The sequence below is a fragment of the Mustela nigripes genome, chromosome 1, assembly GCF_022355385.1.
Source record: "Mustela nigripes isolate SB6536 chromosome 1, MUSNIG.SB6536, whole genome shotgun sequence".
Classification (NCBI taxonomy): Eukaryota; Metazoa; Chordata; class Mammalia; order Carnivora; family Mustelidae; genus Mustela; species Mustela nigripes.
In genome coordinates this window covers 214,310,833-214,330,198 of record NC_081557.1, presented here as the reverse complement: position 1 = coordinate 214,330,198, position 19,366 = coordinate 214,310,833, and the positions used below count along the sequence as shown (strand labels likewise).

At 43.3% G+C, this 19,366-nt stretch overlaps 1 protein-coding gene across 13 annotated transcripts in view; it reads left to right on the top strand.

The window, feature by feature from the left end:
• Window positions 1-19,366, top strand: part of PROM1 (prominin 1) — a 134,979-nt gene that overhangs the window by 67,721 nt on the left and 47,892 nt on the right. For 12 of the 13 annotated variants that reach the window (XM_059381297.1, XM_059381253.1, XM_059381323.1 and 9 more), the window contains 2 exons: window positions 2,018-2,073; window positions 11,527-11,732. In XM_059381297.1, the coding sequence (XP_059237280.1) occupies window positions 2,018-2,073; window positions 11,527-11,732 (262 nt within the window). The remainder of the gene's footprint in view (window positions 1-2,017; window positions 2,074-11,526; window positions 11,733-19,366) is intronic. The other variant, XM_059381330.1, reaches the window with a different exon arrangement.

Sequence of the window (19,366 nt, the reverse complement as noted above, 5' to 3'; positions counted from 1 at the left end):
GATTCCAGGATTCCAGGATTCCAGGGGATTCACGGGCCATATGTGCAGATCTGCCCACGTAAGCCAGTGAGGATCCGTCTCTCAGGGGTCACTTCCCTGGTCAGTGTGACCTGAGAGGGATGGAGAGACCAGCTCCCCTGAAGATATCTTGTTTTCATTTGGGTTGGTTGATTTGGGTTTATAAAGATGAAAAAAGTGGATGGGTACTGTGTGGCCAGGCTAATGTAATCTCATTTATCTCACTTGGCCCAAAGGAATCCTTTGAGGGTGGGGACTGACATCATCCTGATTTGCTGATGAGAATGCTCCTGGCTTTTAATTCTTTACCCAAGATTAGATACCCAGAAGGTAATGGAGCTTGGTCTCCATCCCAACTCTTACTTAGATCAGGATCCCCAAAGGCAACACATGAACATCACCTGTGTCATTAATTATATTTTAATAAATGGATGATTTCCTATTAAAAAAAAAAAAACCATCAGTGGACCCTTATGTTCAATGAAATCCAGAACAGAAGCCTAGTCTATAAAATAAACAGTCTGTCAGTTGAGTGGCTGACTCTTGATTTCCGCTCAGGTCATGATCTCAGGGTCCTGGGATGGAGCCCTGAGTGTGGGGTGTCATGCCCAATAGGGAATCTGCTCTCCCTGATTCTCCCTCTCCCTCTGCTCCCCTCCCCCTGAGCTCTGTCTTTTCTCTCTCAAATAAATACATCTTAAAAACAAACAAATCAAAGTGAAGTGACTAGTTCAAAGTGCGAGGAGATCTGTGGGGGTGGGCAGCCCTGATGTCCCTTGGAGAAATAACCTGGGTTCCCCATACCCTAGGCTTAGTGTAGGCATCCCAAAACTTCTGGTTTGATCCCTGCTCCTCTAGCACATCCTTTGAAGACGTGCTGCATTTAGTCTGCTCTGTGCGGGTTGAAGTTGTTTTCCAGAAAGCCCTGTGGGGATATGGCTTGCTTTGTTTCCTGGTGTGTAAACCTGAACTTCTTGTTTTATAAAAGGATTCATAGCAGGGATTCCTTTTCTCCCTTGCCATACACTTTTGAAGTGGTCAGCATGGCACAGCCAGAGCATTGCAGAAGTTCCTTGGTGGGGTCAGTTACAGTGTGGAGTGTGGGAAGTACCGCAGGGCAGAGAAGGGAAGACCCACCTGGGCTTGGTCTTACACATCACAGATTTTAGACAAGTTACTCTCTCTGGCCAATCCCCAGTTGCAGCATGACTGGATTTGTGGTCAGAGTAAGAGGTGAGTCTTCACCTATGTAAGAATTTGCAATTGTCCCAAATGCACATGTAGGGGAAAAAATCCCATTTTGCGTATTATTTCAGGTTTTCATGTGCTGTTTGGGGATGGGAAGGGAGGGATGTTTCATGTGAAGAACTCTGGATTAAGTCAATTGTAAGATTCCTTTTATTTGTAAAATATTACATAAATATGGAATGATTAAAGAATAAGTTGCATCTGTGGTTCCAAAAATTAACAGTGAGCAGTTTGTGTCACATGTTACCAGGGATTATTAATGACATGTATGTTGGCGAATATTAAGGTGTCTTGTGAGAAATTGAAAACTCTTAAAAATGGCAACCCTCTAATTCTGCCACTGACAAAATAGTGAGTCAAAAATACTTGTCTTCCATTCTTTGCTTCTGGTTAGAGCCTCATTAGCTCAGTTATTTACCTACATTAAGAAATAGAAATAAAATTGGGGTGCCCAGGTGGCTCAGTTGGTTGAGCATCTGACTCTTGATTTTGGCCCAGGTCATAATCTCAGGGTCCTGGGATGGAGCTCCCCATCACATTGGGCTGCCCACTCAGCAGGGAGTCTGCTAGGAGAGTCTGTCCCTCCTCCTGCTTATGCATTCTCTCTCTCTAAAATAAATAGGGATAAAATTATAATACTACTACATAGAGAGAGGTACAATACTTTGTGAGTATTTTATTTCCTAAATATGCATTTTGTGTTTTTACTGAAAAAGTAAACTTGCTCTTCTTTTGTGGCTTTTTCCCACAGATATTTTAAGAAAAATTCTACAAAAGAAGTTCGACTTCTCAACTGAGTATGAGAAGGTAATTTTTATTGGTATATTTGTTAGGAAAATAAGTATGTGCAAAATTTTGGCTGACTTGGAAGTAAATCTTTAAACAATCAGTTAACCTGTGAAATTTGTAGAGTTTTTTTTTGGTTTTGTTTTTAATTTTTATTTTCAGCATAATAGTATTCCTTGTTTTTGCACCACACCCAGTGCTCCATGCAATCCGTGCCATCTCTAATACCCACCACCTGGTTCCCCCAACTTCCCACCCCGCGAGTTTTTTTTTTTAACTAAGAAATTTTATGAAATATTAAAGCACTTTATAAATCCCATTTGAACTGCAGCAGAAACTCCAAAAGTAGGATTTGAAGAAACATTCACCTTTCAAGGTGTATGTTATTTAAAAACCCAAATTTCCTTAAGGGAAGTATTATGGTACTTTTTTAGCTAAGGGAGAGGAACTCCCTAACTAAGTAGAATTGTTTGAGCATTTCTAGAAACAGAACACTTTGTTTTAAAAATACAGTTTGTTGAAAAGCAACTTCACATTTGAGCAGGTTCATTGAGAGCTTTGTGTGTGCACTTGCCCCGGCTAGAGATAAGGAAAACAGCCCTCGGTCTCAGGAGATAAAGAGCCAGATGGCAGAGACAGTACCTCATTGTTAAAGGAAGAAGGAAAAGAAGGAAATAAGTAGATTTATATGTAATATGCAGAGGAACGTAGATGAAAGTAATTAAATCTGACTGGAAGCTCTTCCACAAGGAGGTGATTGGGGGGCTCATGGTAAAAAGGATACTAAGCAGAGTTGCCGCAGATGGAGAGGGACCTGTGCTGGCATCTCAGGCTTTGGGGACCAGGTGAGCCACCAGGACAAGGCGTGAAAGAGTGGAGAGGAAGAAGAGGTGAGTGGGACCCGGAATGCTCACAAGTGGACCATATTAACAACCTGTGTGTCTCTACTTAATACCGAGGTGCTGCTCTGCCCATTCACTCCGCTTGTGTCTGCAATCAACTACGTAAACAGAAGAGTGTATTCTTTTGATTTTAGTTTACTGTGAGTGTGGGGTTGCCAGTGAAATAGACAAATGTTTGTTGCATTGAATGTTAGGGTAATTAAAAAAAAAAAAAGAAAATAGTTGAATCCATTTGTTAGGCTCTTTGTCCTGTTGCTCTCTCCTTCCCTGGCACGAAGGTGTTTATCAAGAGAACAATAAAAGCAGACATATGGCGGACGTTCTTGAAGCGCCAGCCACAGGACGTGGATGACAGTGTTCCCGGTGGGTGTGGGGGGCGGTGTATGGGGTGGGCGGTGAACTCCTGCCCCGTGAATGGACCGCAGGTGCTGTGGTTACCATGCCTCCTATTCTCAATTTGCAATAAAGCGATACTCAAGAGAAAGCAAACACAGAAGCCAAAGAGGAAAGCCTTATCTAAAAACCATTTACACGTATAAAAGCTGATGAGCCAGTTTCTCTGCAGTGCTCACGGCCTTCCCTAGGACCGTGGAGAACATTTTCATTATTAAATGCCGCGGGCCTCATGTGTGTCCCAAACAGGATTGCCTGGGTCGGCCCGCATTCCTGGGCAGAACAAAGTGAGTGTGGACAGCTCTTGTGCCAGCAGCAGCCTGGCCTGAATGCCAACTGGTTCTGCCAAGGCATGGACGGGGGTAGCGTGCTTCAACTGTTCCAGGCCTTGGAGGATGGGGTCCTGAGAACCTGAGGTGACTCTGAGAAGCCCTACTTGCCAGTGTTGCGCTGCCGCTCTCCATGACAGGATTCTTAGCTGGGCAGGACCTTTATGGTGGGCTTGGTATTCGATTGGATGTCCTACAAAACTGGTATCTCCCTAGTGGCTGATTTCCTCTCCACCTCAGGTGTCTTTGTAGATGAACAAAAGCCGTTGGCATCTGGGTGAAGTGGAGAGAGGAGACAGAACTGAGCCCTCATGAATGACCTGAATCCGGGTCATGTTTTCTATGGTTGTCCGAGGAAGAGGGATCTGGTGAGGTGAAGACCCCAGGGAAGCCAGGCACCTTGTAGGGGGAGCTCTCTGAGTGGTTTAGTCTGGTGTATGTATGGGCATGTTGGGTTAGAGTCCTCCCAAGCAGAGCAGGAGTCAAGAATAAGCCAATTGTTTGGCAGGTGCAGGGAACACTGGCTGGGAATTGGAGAATAATACAAGGGAGAGAGAGCAGCCTGTAAAGGGTGTGGCCTGGCACCACCTGCCCCAAGGGGTGACTGAAGCATCATCCTGTAGAATTGCTGGGGAAACGGTGCAAACCACCAGTGTCCGAATTGGTCTACTGGAAGGATGAGGGAGCTGAGGCGTCCAGACGCCGAGACTAAAGGGTCACAGGTTACGGGAGGAGAGGGTTCATCCGCAAGCACTTCTGACCTGCCCTGGTTCCATAAAAGGCCTTCAGGCACAGAGTTAAAGATGGCAGTAGCTAGAAGTTTGAGGAGGCCCAGGGGGATGACTGAGGGCTGAGGGAGGTGGGGGGCACCAACAGCATCTTCTGCCCTGACTGGTGCCCACGGGGTCTCTGATTCACGCAGTCACACAGGTAAGGTCTGGCCAGGTGAGTGGCTCTGAGGAGTCTTCTCAGCTTTCTTAGTGCTGAGCCAGCATTTCCTCCTCTGGTGAGCCTTCAGATGACGGTGGAGCCGCTGTGGCAGTGACCTTCGGGCTCGGTGCTCTTTTAATGAACTCTCTTCACAGCCCTTTTGTTCCAAGGGCTGGGCCTGACTTTGAAAGGGAACTAGGACTTTCATGGAGCTGCCTCCTTTTTACACTTCAACTGAAAGCTAAAGGTAGAGCTTTAAGACCCTCGGCTCCTCTCCTCCTTCACATTTTTAAAAAAATACTTCTCTCTTTTGTTTTATGTATTCGCTTTATCTCTGTTGACATAGTTCTGACTAGGAACAAGGCATGGTAGGGGGACAAACGTGAAAGTATGGCCTTCACTCCTCCAACTCACAGTTGATACGGGACAAGAAATAAACATGGATGTTATGGGCTGATTGTGCCTCCGATTCATAAGCTGAGAGCCTAATCCCCAGCGCCTCAGAGTGGGATTGTATTTAGAGATAACGTTGTTAAATAGGTAATTAACTTAAAATGGGGTCGTTCGTGGGTCCTAGTCCAGTCTGACTGTGTATCCTTGAAAGAAGAGGAGACTAGGACATACACATATACACACAGAAAAGACCACGTAAAAACACAGGGAGAAGACAGCCATTTGCAAGCCAAGGAGAGAGGCCTCAGAAGACACCGACCCTGCCCACACCTTGATCACAGACTCCCAGCTCCCGGGCCTGTGAGGAAATACCCTTCTGTTGTTCAAGCCCTCTGGCCTGTGGCACTATGTCATGGTGGCCCCAGCCGACTAATGCCGTCAACAGCTGGACTGTGAGATGGAGGGAGACTCGCATCACGTGAGAAGTTCTGATAAAGGACGTGAGGAGGGGGATTGTTATTGCCCCTGGGAAATCAGGAAAAGACTCCACGGGAGAGTTAGCATTTGAACCGAGACGTCAAGGCAGGTGGAGTAGATGAGAAATACAGCCTTACTTCCGGTTACGTCGTTGGTTCTGAAGTGTAGACTAGGTCATCGCCCTCTCTGTAAGACTAATTCTTGTCCATCTGGGCCGACACTGGTTTAGAAGGCTGACATTGTCTCTAATCCTCACAACAACACCGATCCGAGGCAGAGGTGTGTGTGCACGGCGCATGCAAGAAAATCCTGCACTCAGGCTGGGGGACTTGACCAAGGTCACCCAGGGACTAAATGCTGAAACTGGGGTTTGTACCCAGATGGAGTCTAACTCCGAACTGACAAGCACACCACTAACAAAAAGTAGGCTCAATCCGGCCACTGTAGTAGTGGCCTGTAGTCCTAAAGTGGCAAGTCTGGAAGACACAGCTCATGTGAGTATTCTGGGATGTATGGAGAGACTGACAGCCTTCAAGCGGTGCCTTCTACCTATTAAGCCACAGACTGTGATGGTGGGTAATCATCCCTGGGAAAAAGTGGTTGGACAGAAATGGAAATCTGGGAGGGGAATAGAATTTGGAATTATGGAACCAAGAGGGAAGCTGAGAATCTGGCAGATGGAGCTATGGAAATCCAAGCAATGTCTCCAATAACCCCAGGTTCCTAGCACATCTATAGCATGTGCTCAGAGGTGGACGCCCTTGTTCATGACTTACAAGTATTACTCAGTTTGGTCTTCCCAAGAATAGTCTGTCCTCACCACAGGGTCTAGGTAGAGATTACATGGGCAACTCGCTCCTGAGTGCATTCCCTCGGGGACCAGCGTGTGGGTGAGCCCCTTCCCAGAGTCTCTGGCTGACTGAAAACCAAGGGAAACAGCATACCGTCACCCTCCTCCCAGCTCACATGGGCTTTCTGAAGAAAGAGCCTCTCAGCCGAGCTTGTCAAGCAATGGCTCCTCAACTGAAGGAAAGGACACAGTTCCCATCTTCAAAGAATGCATCGTTTGGGGCAATTTAGGTAGATGATTACATTGGTTCCCCCCAACAAGCCCTACGTGCCACCTACCCTCTAGAAACCTTTCCAGGAGACAGCTCTCCCAGTACTTTCCCCACCTCCCCCCCCCCCCACCCCTGCCACCACCTCTGACTTTCCATTCTGTGCATCCCTGTCCATAGGAGTGGCCAGCTTCTTTGGGATGACCTCCTGGGTTCGATTCCTCGTGGTCATGGTCCCTCTCTATTCCAGCTTCTTGGTCGGCTGCCCTTCCTCATTCATGTCATTCTTCAGTTATTACCTTTCCCTTTCTAGAAGCTTCCTCTGGGGACAGGTGCTGGGCCTGGGTCCCATCCCTGCTGACTTCCATGACCTCACTAGTGTTAACAGTCATTGGATATTAATTTGGCACTTAGGATATGGCAGGTCTATCATTCCAGTGGTTGTGTGGTAACCCACACTACCACTCTACGTGTCTGGGAAAGCTAAGTGAATGAGTTCCTTGTTTCCCGCCCCCCAGGCGACGTGGTTCAGAACACAGTCTCCTTTCCAAGTAAGGGGCGTACTTTCTGGGGATCTCAGTAGCATTTAAGAGGGCAGGCAGTGTGAGATAGTCCATGACTTGGATCATGGTCTGAGGCTTGTTGGAGGTGAGAGATGAGAATAGTGTTAACACGCATTATTTCTACTTCTTCTTCTGTTGATGGTAATAATGATGACTGATTGAGCATTACTCGGGGAAACCTGGTCCTAAGCCCTTCAAGGTATTACCTCATTTAACATACATTACACAGTATATGTAAAGCGCTTAGAACAGAATAATGTACAAAATGTGTTACTGCTCACTGTTTTCTCTTGTTCTCTTTGCAAAACTGCATAAAATAATATCTCTGCTTATCCCTGTTCTGTCAGTAAGGTAACAAACGCTCAGAGTAGCATTGGCAACAAGGTCTAGGCCCGTCCCCCAGAGATTCTGATGTAGCTGGTCAGGGCTGGCTGGTTCTTGATATTTTTGAAAAGGGCCCCGGTGATGGTATGGGTAATTAACTGGAGTGGGAAACCACAGGCATAATGTGGCGCAGAGGGATTCAGACTGCTGCATTGCATGAAAATAACTTTATACCTGAGTGACAGCCAGCATGGATGGGGAAGAGGTAGTGACGAACCCAGCTCCACTGTGGGGTTTGCTGGTAGCCCATCAGATATATCGGACCAGATCTACCCCTCAGTGGGAAAATTAAATGCAAAAGAATCAGCTGATTGTTGTAACTTACAGGTGGTTCTGCCCAGGGGCCTCAGCTCAGCATGACCGACCTTAGAAGCGAGAGCAGGTTTCTGAAACCCACCTGATCGTAGCCATGATGCAGGGCTTGCTTTATAGACTGATGGCTGGGTTTACCCAAATCTCCTGATACCCGTTCAAGGGGAAGAACAGGAAGCCAGTGTTTTGAACATGTGCTGTGAAGTACTTATGGTAGGTTTGGGAGACAACGAGCCTGTGGGGGCCATGCCCAGGGTCATTCAGGATGCTCCCCGTTACCCTGGGGGCATGTGCCTCCGAGCTGCCCACCCCAACATGCTGGATGTCTCATTTAAAAGTTACTAATAGGGGCGCCTGGGTGGCTCAGTGGGTTGAGCCGCTGCCTTCGTCTCGGGTCATGATCTCAGGGTCCTGGGATCGAGTCCCACATCGGGCTCTCTGCTCGGCGGGGAGCCTGCTTCCCTCCTCTCTCTCTGCCTGCCTCTCTGCCTACTTGTGATCTCTCTCTGTCAAATAAATAAATAAATAAAATCTTTAAAATAAAAAAATAAAAAAAACAAAAGTTACTAATATCATAGTCCTCGTTCCTTCACATCTGTGAAAATGTGCCATCCAAAGCTATAGTTCCTAAACCTCTAGATTTCCCAGAGCACACAGTTTCCAAAAAAGTGACATAGAGCCACCCAATTTTATTTTGCCACACAGGGATATTTAAATGCTAGCAACGATGTCAACTTCGTCCCCTTTCATATGCTATCACCTCCCTCTTCCCACCAAAAAGATCCACTGAGCAAATCCCATTTCATGGGAAACTCACTATATCTTCATTGTCGTATTTCACTGTGGGGTCGTCCCGCCCTATCTCTGGACCACCATTTAGAGAACACCCTCGCTCCGTTCATCAGGTTACCTGATTCCAGTGGGGCACCGTTTGCATGCCAAGTCCCTGGGTGGGCACTTGAGAGACAATGGTGAGAGTGATATCATGGATCCTGTTCTCTCCGGGTGAACAGTATGACTTAGGCTTCCGTGGGAGAGTCCTTCCACGTGGGGCACCTGCTAGCAAAGGGCAAGTGTGGGCTCCAAGGCAGCAGGAAGCAGGGAAGAAAGCAAACCCAGACTTGGTTCTCAAGACAAATTTCCAGGAGGACACCACATCCAGGCAGACTTGAGTTTCCTGAGCAGAGAGGTGAAGGGAATAACATTCTGGGTGAGGAGGCAGCACTGGGGAGCTGGAGAGAAGAGGGGGGAGCGTGAGGCTTCTGCCTAGGAACAGAATGGTTACAAAGAACAGGACATGAAGTCGGGGTTAAGTTATAGGATCACATTAAGATTTGAATGAAACATGGTAGGAATCCTTGGAATGCTGTTGAGCAAGAGGATGGCACCATCAGATTTTCAGTTCAGAAAGGACACTTTGGAAGCCGTTGCTTTAGCTGGGGTTCTAAACAGCTGCTGATCCCCTATTGTGCAAAGACCAGGCAGTTAGTGTGTTAAGCATGTGTAGCTTTCCCTCCAATTCTCCACCTCCACTGTCCACAGCTGATTAGCATATTGTTAAGAACCTTTCAAGAAATCCAAATATAAATTTCAGATGTAAATTCCAGACCTAAGTCAACCTCAAGGCTGTTTCTCTAATAAACACTCAAGTTGTATGTTCCTGTCTTTTGGGGATCCTCCTCTCACTTGATTTTCTCTGTATGGAGTATTGACGTTCCCTGTTGTGGTTAATCACTCATGTAACTTTTTCTGTTTTCTTGACGCATGCTGCCTCTGCCTTACTCTCCTCAACTCCTCAACTGCTTTGACTTCCACAGCCAGAAAATGTAGTCTTGACTCTGAAGGTAAAGTTCTTGTTTGCTGTTTCTCGTTGCTCTGTCTAAAGCCAGCCGGTAATGAGATGTTTGTTTCCTCCAGAACTCTCTGTTCTTCACTGTCTCTCCACTGTGATGGTTTTTAAAGTGGCTTGTTTGTGTTTTTGCTAATGCAGTCGTTGTTAACCTAATCTTTCAGTTTGAGTACTTCACCAAAGAATGGCGACCCATCTCGGCACATTTCAACCTTGAGCTACTACTCCACACAATCTACAGAGCGTTCTGGAGATCGTTGTGTATCAGGAAGTCACTTAGGTCCTTGTCAGACCTTAGCCAGATTTCAGTCCAGAAGGGAACTCTGGAAATGACATATCTTGTTCCTGATATTTTTGGACATAATATTGAGCCAGTAGCATTGCAAAGGTAGTATATAAAGTGTGAAATTTGTACTTGGAGCTAAACATAGTGCATTTAGAACATTTCAAAACACCTTCTCTCCTGGATTTGGGTTCAGTGTCTCCTGGGATTTATAAAGGATTTTAAATCTCTTTGAAAAATAGTAAATGATTTGGAACATTTGCTGGGAAATGATAGGAAAATTGAGAAGAGTTTGGGGTGTCTGAGGCTAGGTTCTCAATTGGCCAATGATGTGCATTCCCAAGGGCCATTATACGACTCTCTGTGGCTGTGGAGTGCGGCTTAGTTTAAGCAGAATGAATGCAGCAAAATTCAACCACCTTTTTTTAAAGTATTATATCCTTAATATAAAGGGATATTCAATTAATATTCAAGAGCCACATGTACCTCAGTACTCTGAGGCATTTGCCCACAGATTTAACTAATATTGATTGACTATTCACTGTGTGCCATCACTTGGCTGTTGTTTTCACTTTGAATCGTTTAATTATCTGACCCTCACAATTCTGTTCATGATGTTAATGCTAATTCTGGACTAGGGAACTAGAAGCGCCCTGCTGGAATTTAAAGCAGGTCTTCTGACTCCCAGTTCAGTGCTAAGACCTCATGTTCGCTTCTAGGAGCAATACTGTGTTTTGTTTACTTTGTTAAGCGTGGCTTCAGAATCCGTTGCTAGCTAGCTGGTCCGTTAGTCACCAACAGCCAATCTGTAATTGTCATTCGTTAAAAATGTCTTGTTTTGTGGAAATTTGAGTAACTATATACAGGCATTGGAATAAACTCAAGTTTTGTGTCATCCGGTTGCATTAATTTTTTTTTTTTCATCCCAGAATACAGCCCCAGCAGTGACTATGAAAATACATTTAGGTCACATTATTCTATCTCAAAGTTGCTCTAGTTCCTAGGAATATAAGACTATCTGAGACACGGGTTACTGAGGCCAGCTGTACCTGCATGGCAGGAGAGGTACCACTTTACGAAGGCCCTATTCTTCACTTCGCCCATTGTCACTGATCATACGTTATCTATAATGTACCCAATAACCTTTGGGGTTTAAATTCAGCCGTTTGCAATTTGACCCTGCATTTGGACATTTTACTGTGAGTTGGAAGAACATAGTAACTACTTGATTCCATATTCTGATAAATCTGTCTTCCTCTGTTTTAAGAGAGGGCATCAAGGGACTATAGAGTGGCTCAGTCAGTTAAGCCTCCAACTCTTGATTTCAGCTCAGGTCATGATCTCAGGGTTGTGAGATCGAGCCCTGCATCAGGCTCCATGCCTAGCGTATGGAGCCTGCTTTAGATTCTCTCCCTCTCCCCATGCCCGTCCCTCTTAAAAAAGAAAAAGAAAGAAAGGAGGATCAAGATGGACATACGCACATGCACACTTGAAGATTCAACCTATCAAATAGGTTAAACAAATATAGCCTGCACACTATGGAATGTTCTACGTGTTATTTTGTGTCATGGTATATGCTGTTTCTTTTGTTTGGTCTGCAGATTATCTACTATGAAATCGGGATTATTATTTGTGCTGTCCTGGGACTGCTCTTTGTCTTTCTGATGCCTCTGGTGGGGTTTTGCTTTGGTCTGTGCCGTTGCTGTAACAAGTGTGGTGGAGAAATGCATCAGCGGCAGAAGAAAAACGGGACCTTCCTGAGAAAATACTTTACAGTCTCCCTCCTGGTGATTTGTATATTCATAAGGCAAGTAGCATCTCGGAGGACAGCAGATTTATGTTTTGGGTGGGTGAGGAATATCCCATGTCTCAACTGGTAAGCCCACGAGTTTAAAGCAAAACAATAAGGACAACAACAACACACCCATACAACGGAAGAGAACAAAAATGCGTGTGCAGGATGGTTCGAAACAGTGTCACCATAACCCGAGTTAGTGTTACAATCAGGCTGCCTTCATTTACATGCTAAGCCAACCCTTTGGTATTTTTTCCTCCCGAAAACAAGCTGATGAATCTTGGCCTGCAAGAAGTATTTCCCTCCCAAAGCAGCAGCTCCTGCCTGAAATAGCTGTTGGGAGACGGGCGGCCTGCAGAAGGCAGAGCATTTCCTAGTTGGTTTGCACATTCAAAGGGATCTTGAAGGACAGGTACAGTCCCCGAACTGGGGAATGTGTGAATGTTGCAGAATAGAATTAACTTTCTAATAATAAAACCCAGTTTTCTTGAATTTGCAGTTAAGCTGCTGCCCTCTCCCGAAGCATAGAACACGCTTCATGATTTAGAATGTTTCTTCTGCAGGTCCTTCTGCGGCCACAAGTTTTCCAATTGGCTGACAGATCAGAAGTACACTGCTTTTAAGACACCAGCCTTCTGGGGGCGCCCGTGTGGCACAGTCGGTTAAGTGTCCGACTCTAGGTTTCTTTCTTTTCTTTTCTTTTTTTTAAATTTTACTATTTATTACAATTTAACATACAACTTTTTAAAAAATTTTCTTTTCAGTGTAACAGTATTCATTGTTTATGCACCACACCCAGTGCTCCATGCAATCCGTGCCCTCTCTAATACCCACCACCCGGCTCCCCCGACCTCCCATCCCCCGCCCCTTCAAAACCCTCAGATTGTTTTTCAGAGTCCATAGTCTCTCATGGTTCACCTCACCTTCCAATTTCCCCCAACTCCCTTCTCCTCTCCATCTCCCCTTGTCCTGCTCGTGTCATGATCTCAGGGTCGGCGGTGAGATTGAGCCCTGCGTCAGGCTCCACACTCAGGACAGTGCCTGCTTAGGACCTTCTCTCCCTCTCCCCCTCCACCTCACTCTCTCAATCTGAGACAAATAAATAAATTTAAAAAAAAAGAAAGAAAGAAAGGAAAGGAGAGAAAAAGAAAGGAAAAAGACAGTAACATTTCACCAAGTGCAAATCAGGATCCTCGGCTGAGTGAGTTTCACGTTCCTGGCCCTCTGGTTGTGATATTTGGTCACAGGAGATGTGCTTCCACATCTTCTCATTCATTCAGAATGTCCTGACATTTAGCGACAGCAATAAAAGTGCCCACGATGTGAATAATGCTAGGTTCCAAGGAGACGCAGACACAGGAGGACCAGAAGTCTGCCTCCTCATCGCTGTTTTCTCCAAGCACTGATTTGCTCCATAGCTGTAGGATTTTTCAGGTTTTGCTAAATAACTGATATAAGGGAATTTAAGCAGAATTCAGAACTAAACAGAAATTGAACAAAATTAAGCAGAACAATTTCAGCTGGCCTACCAGCTAAAGTTTTAGCTGGAAATCCAAGAAGAAAAGTTCTGTGAGTGTGGTCATTAGCAGGGCCCTGGTAGGATGCATGCTGTGGGGTGATCATTCATCGGAATGTGCTATACCTATTGGAAGGGATGGGAAGCACTCCAGCACTGCTGATATGAAACAGTCCCCAGAATAGATGAATTGAGAGAAGCAGCTCGTAGACTGTGTATGGAACATGGCCCCTAGGACCAAAACAAAAAAAGAGAGAGACCCAGACATTTGGTTATATTTGCCTAGAGTATAAGTAGTAGGCAGCAGGGGTGGGCTCTGGGAAGGCAATTTGTTGATGGTGAAGGGTAGAAAGGAAATCACTTCTCACTGCAGATAGACATTTTGTCTCTTTGGAATTATCTACCATGCTCAGATATTACCTACTGAATTCAGTGCATCAAAAATCAAACTTAACCAACCAAAAAAATCTCCCCCCAAAACAAAAGCCTGTGCATTACCACCGATTCCAAGACAATCTTTCTTTCTTTCTTTTTTTTTAAGACATGCTTCTTCTGGAAATAGTTAAATAATAGAACTTAACAGTCTAGGTGCAAACTGGACCCACGTGCATGGGTTGCTAATTTCATGCACCCTTGTTTGACCATCAGGGAGGGTTTTTCTCTTTTCTCTTCTGTCTCTCCAACGCTTCTTTGTGAATAATTTGAGTCTGTTCCTGCCCAGTAAATTCTGAAAAGCAGCTTGAGATCATGTCAATGGTAATTTCAGACGTCCCTGTCTCTCTGCTTTGTGTTTGAAAGACTTTCAGGAATGCCCAGACCCCACTCCAGCTGTGGGAGTGGTTACCTCCTCTCCCCTTACCTGAAAAGTGTCAGCTGCAGTCCAAAGACCTGTCAGACCCAGCAGAGATGTCTGCGCATTTCTTTTAAACCTAAAACTTCCATCTTTCATTCATCCAGAGACTTGGAGTGCCATGCCTCTCCCTCTCTAGAGATACAGTCTGGACAGCAAAGATGAGGCTCAGGCGACAAAATATCATCGGAAAATACTTGCCCTTAGGGCTTTTTGTTAATGTGATTACTTATTCAGTAAGTTAGCAGTTTTTGCTTGATATAAATACATTTGCTATAATTTCAGGAAAATTCTTTGTTGTATGTAGTTACATATTTACCCAAATATGTGTTTACATATGTAATAATAGACTTTCCATTTTTTTAAAAAAATCAAGCATATATTGTATATTGGGTTCCTATTTTGGGGGGTTCCTATTTTTAAATTGGAACTGAAAATACTTACATTTTGTCTAACTATGTGCCATGTGTGTTATATTTCACCCTGAACTGTTTGAATTATTCACATTATGCTTAAAATGCCACTGGGATGCCCTGGTGGCTCAGTTGGGTAACCATTTGACTTTAACTCAGGTCATCTCAGGGTCCTGTGATTGAGCCTGGGTGGGGCTCCGTGCAGGGCTCCCTGCTAATGGGGCATCTGCTTCTCCCTCTCCCTTTACTCCTCCTCCTGCTCATGCTCTCTCTCTCTCTCAAATAAATAAATAGAACCTTTTAAAAAAGTTTTTAAAGTACCAAAATATGTGAACAATAAAGCTACAAAGTCAGAAATAAACTTGGCTTTCATTTATATGTAAAATGAATGCTACTGGGGTTTTCTTTTTTTTATTCTTTAGAACTCCGATCCATCAAATAAATTTAGATAAGTTCTTTTTTTTTTTTTCTCCCAGGGATATTTCAGTTTAGAAAATTCTTTAAAAAAAAGACAGGCTGTGATTCTCTATAGCCTTCTCTACATTCAGTTTGGGTATGTTTCCCCAGGGCAGGCCACCTGGATGGTTCAGTTGGTTAAGCGTTGGCCTTCAGCTCAAGTCTTGATCTCAGAGGCCTGGGATCAAGCCCCACGTCAGGCTCCCTGCTCAGCCCGAGGCCTGCTTCTCCCTCTCCCACTGCCTGCTGCTCCCCCTGCTTGTGCTTATTTTTTCTCTCCGTCTCTCTGTTTGTCAAACAAATAAATATATAAAAATCTTAAAATTATATTAAAAAATGTTTCCCCACTCAAGTAAAATTTATTAATTTAAAAACCACATCTTCAAATTTCAATGTCACCTATTTGAGGCTAAGTGACAATTTAAAACAAATTTTACAATAATCTATTGAATTCCTATATAAATCATAAATAGCTTTAAGTAAGAGTAGTATTTGACATTGTTTAGTTTATCTTAAACTCACACTAGAAGTTTAAACTTCTTGGCTTGCATTTGTAAATTTGGAATAGCTATTATGATGTCTTTCTTTTGAAACCTCTCTTGGTTTGCAAGTATTTTCGACATGATGAATTGAATTGGCAGACTAATCAAAACTAGCTAAAAAGAAGGGCACCAGAGTGGGTCAGTCAGTCAAGCATCTACCTTTGGCTCAGGTCATGATCTCAGTGGTCCTGGGATAGAGTCCAGCATTGGGCTGCAAGCTCAGCAGGATGTCTGCCCTTTCCCTCTGCCCCAGCTCACTCATGCTCACCCTCTCTCTCTCTCAAATAGATAAAAATCTTAAAAAAAAAAACAACCCAAAAAATAACAACAACAAAAAACTAGGCAAAAAGATTACAGTCCTGGGGAAAGCAAAGATTTCTATGTGACGATTAGATAGAAGAGAGAAGAAAGTATGTCCACAAAGTCATAGTAGATAAAATAAGAGGAAAGGGGGACACCTGGGTGGCTTAGTCAGCTAAGCAGCTGAGCATCAGACTCTTGATTTCGGCTCAGGTCATCATCTCAAGAGGTCGAGCAGTACCCTGCGTCAGGCTCTGTGCTGGGTGTAAAGTCTACAGAAGATTCTGTCTCTCTTCCCCCTGTCCATCCCCCCTGCTCCTGCGCACTCAAGGGCCTGCTCTCTCTTTTAAAAACAAATAAACAAACATAAAAGCAAAAACGAGGGTGGCTGAATTATGGCCATTGGGGAGGGTATGTGCTATAGTGAGTGCTCTGAAATGTGTAAGCCTGATGATTCACAGACCTGTACCCCTGGGGAAATAATACATTATATGTTAATTAAAACAAAAATTTAGGGGCGCCTGGGTGGCTCAGAGGGTTAAGCCTTTGCCTTCGGCTCGGATCATGATCTCAGAGTCCTGGGATCGAGCCCCACATCGGGCTCTCTGCTCAGTGAGGAGCCTGCTTCCCCCCCCCCCCTCTCTGACTGCCTCTATGCCTACTTGTAATCTGTCAAATAAATAAATAAAATCTTTAAAATAAAATAAAATAAAAATCTAAAAAGGATAAGAAGCAAAAGAATCTCAACAAAGCTAGAAGGCAGACAGAGAAAGAAAAAGAGGTATAGCTTCTGTCTTCAACTGACCTCAGCAGAGACTGGATACAATTGATGAAAAATCTTTGGATAAAATTTTTTTAAAAACACTTTGATAAACCTAGAGCAGTCTACTTGCCTTTTACCAGGCTCAATTTCATTTTGTGACTTTACGCTACATTACAATTAATCCGGAAGTTGGTTTTTAAATTCATCTTGAGTACTCTTATTTTCCATCCATCCTTCTTTTAATTTGAAACAAATTAAATGTATGTTTGTTTGTTTTTGATTAGGAAAGGCATAGGTGTTAAGGAGAAAGGTCCCCTCATATACATGGAATCTATGTGGTCATGTTCCTTTCTGAGCTTTTCCAAAGGCAGCTATGGAATGTTCGAATTCACAGACGTTGACATATGTTTATGTAAGTGTTTGACCATCAGCAGAAGATTGAATTTCCACTTCTTGCTGTAGACTGTTCCAGCAGATGTGTCTGACTCCAGAAAAAGCCAAATTTCCTCTCCTTTCTTTCCTTTGTGCTTTGTCATCACCGTGTTTTTCAGAATTCCAGAAAAGTGATGGACAACAACCAAACAGGATCAAACAGCCATACCTTTATTTTTCCAGTGTATTTCTAAGTTTCTGAGTACAGTAAGTCAGCTTTTGCCAATTGCCATGGTGAAAATTGAATCCCAGTCTCTGTCAGGAAGATGACTATTTTCAAAATTCATTTTTTGTATTAGGATTGTGATCGTCAATTCCTGGCTTTGAGACCACAAGGTTCTAGAATAGAAACTGAGCTAGCATGCCTGAAAATCGTGAGACTTTCTTAATGTGAATGAGAGGGGGATAGTTATTTAATATTAAGATTAAAAAATTATCTTTAAAAAATAAGAGATCAGTTATAGACAAAGCATTTATTTGGCTTTTATGGGCTAATTTCATTAAGTCAGTGGAAATTGGTAGGGAAAAATTGCTATAAATTTTAAAGGTTTATCCTTAGGTTTTCAAAAGCTTTATGTATTTATTTTTAAGTATATATGAGAGAAAATTGGTCTCTCCATAATAAAATATAGAAGATGTAAAACTAATATGTCATAAAAATTAAAATTCCTGTCTTTGGCTAAAAGTTTCAAGAGATTTTGTTGTACTACATAAAAACACACGTCAAATGTCAGATTGCTAATAGTCCTTGAAATGTTATTCCCTTTTTGTGTGAGGCAAATTTCCTTCAGTACTTGCTTATTCTAATAGTTGACTGATGGTTGTTAAAAAACAAACAAACAAAAAAACCCCATAACATTAATTTATGTGATTTTTTTTTTGCTTCAAAATTGTATTGAGTAATATAAATCAAGGTCAACAAAAGTATAACTTCTTTATTCTCTATCTGTGTTTAAATAGGAGTTTTAAAGGGCACCTGAGTGGCTCAAGTCAGCTAAGCATCTAACTCTTGATTTCAGCTTGGGTCATGATCTCAGAGGGAAGTCAGCTTGGGATTCTTTCCCTCTCCCTCTGCCCCTTCCCCAACCTGTGCACATCCTCTCTCTCGCTCTCTCTCGCACTCTCTCTCTCTCTAAAAGATAAATAAAATAAATCTTAAATAAACAAATAGGATTTTTAAATTTTTAAATTAGAGATCACAAATGGAGTTTGCATAGTACTTAGGTTTTTTTTTAAATTAGTTGACAACATTTAAAAAGGGAAAATTTTACATAAAAATCCATATTTCCAGGGGAGCCTGGGTGGCTCAGTGGGTTAAAGCCTCTGTCTTCAGCTCGAGTCATGATCCTAGGGTTCTGGGATAGAGCCTGCATAGGGCTCTCTGCTCAGCGGGGAGCCTGGTTCCCTTCCTCTCTCTCTGCCTGCCTCTCTGCCTGCTTGTGATCTCTGTCTGTCAAATAAATAAATAAAATCTTAAAAGAAGAAGAAGAAGAAAAAAATAAGCACTTCATTTTTTTTAAAAATCCAGATTTCCATATTTTTGTGAATAATTGGAAGATCTGGCAATATTGGTCTCGCATCATGGTGGGACTTGCTGGACAGAGCATCTGCCCCGACTCCCACCTGTGACCTCCAGCTCCCAGAGGTTCATACCATATGCTTGCCCTTTCTGGTTTCTGCCTGCCCATGTAGGTCTTTGAATTAGCCATCCTTAATTTAAGTAAAAGACTTACAATATATTATAGTTCTGAAAATTAGCTTTGAAAGTTTTTGAGCTTTATTCCAGAATTCTGTTTAGGGCAGTGTGTTTTTTTTAAAAAAGACCCATGCTTTCATTTTAATTAGATCCATAATTGATTGGCAGAAATGTAGATCTTTTTAAATACATTGCATTAAAATTCAGTGTTTTATTACAAAGTTGTATTGCAATTCATTTTAGTGATTGATGATCTTTTGAGTAAAGACATTTATTCAGTAAAGGAACAAAGACTGTTATGAACTAGACACTTCAAACATATGGCTAATCTTCTAAATGGATCAAATGAAACAAAGCCCAGTCCATAAACTCACTTTCATTGAGCACCCATCATGGACAAGAGACCCATCATTTACCCGTTGACAAAGAAGCAGTTTCTCCCTCTTTCTAGGGAAATCAAGCATAGGTAGAAATAGAGCAACCTTGAGTAGCCCACCAGAATTTCAGGGAGAGTCCTCTGAGAGTTCAAGGCAAGGAGGTTCTTCTCCCCTTCAGTGAAAGCCAAGTAAACTTAGACCTGTTTGTTTTCCAAGTTCATTTTGACTACTTCTGTGACAAAATGGATCTGGAGCATGATGAATGATAATATGGGCTTGCTGGAGAGAGAATGGAAGGGAG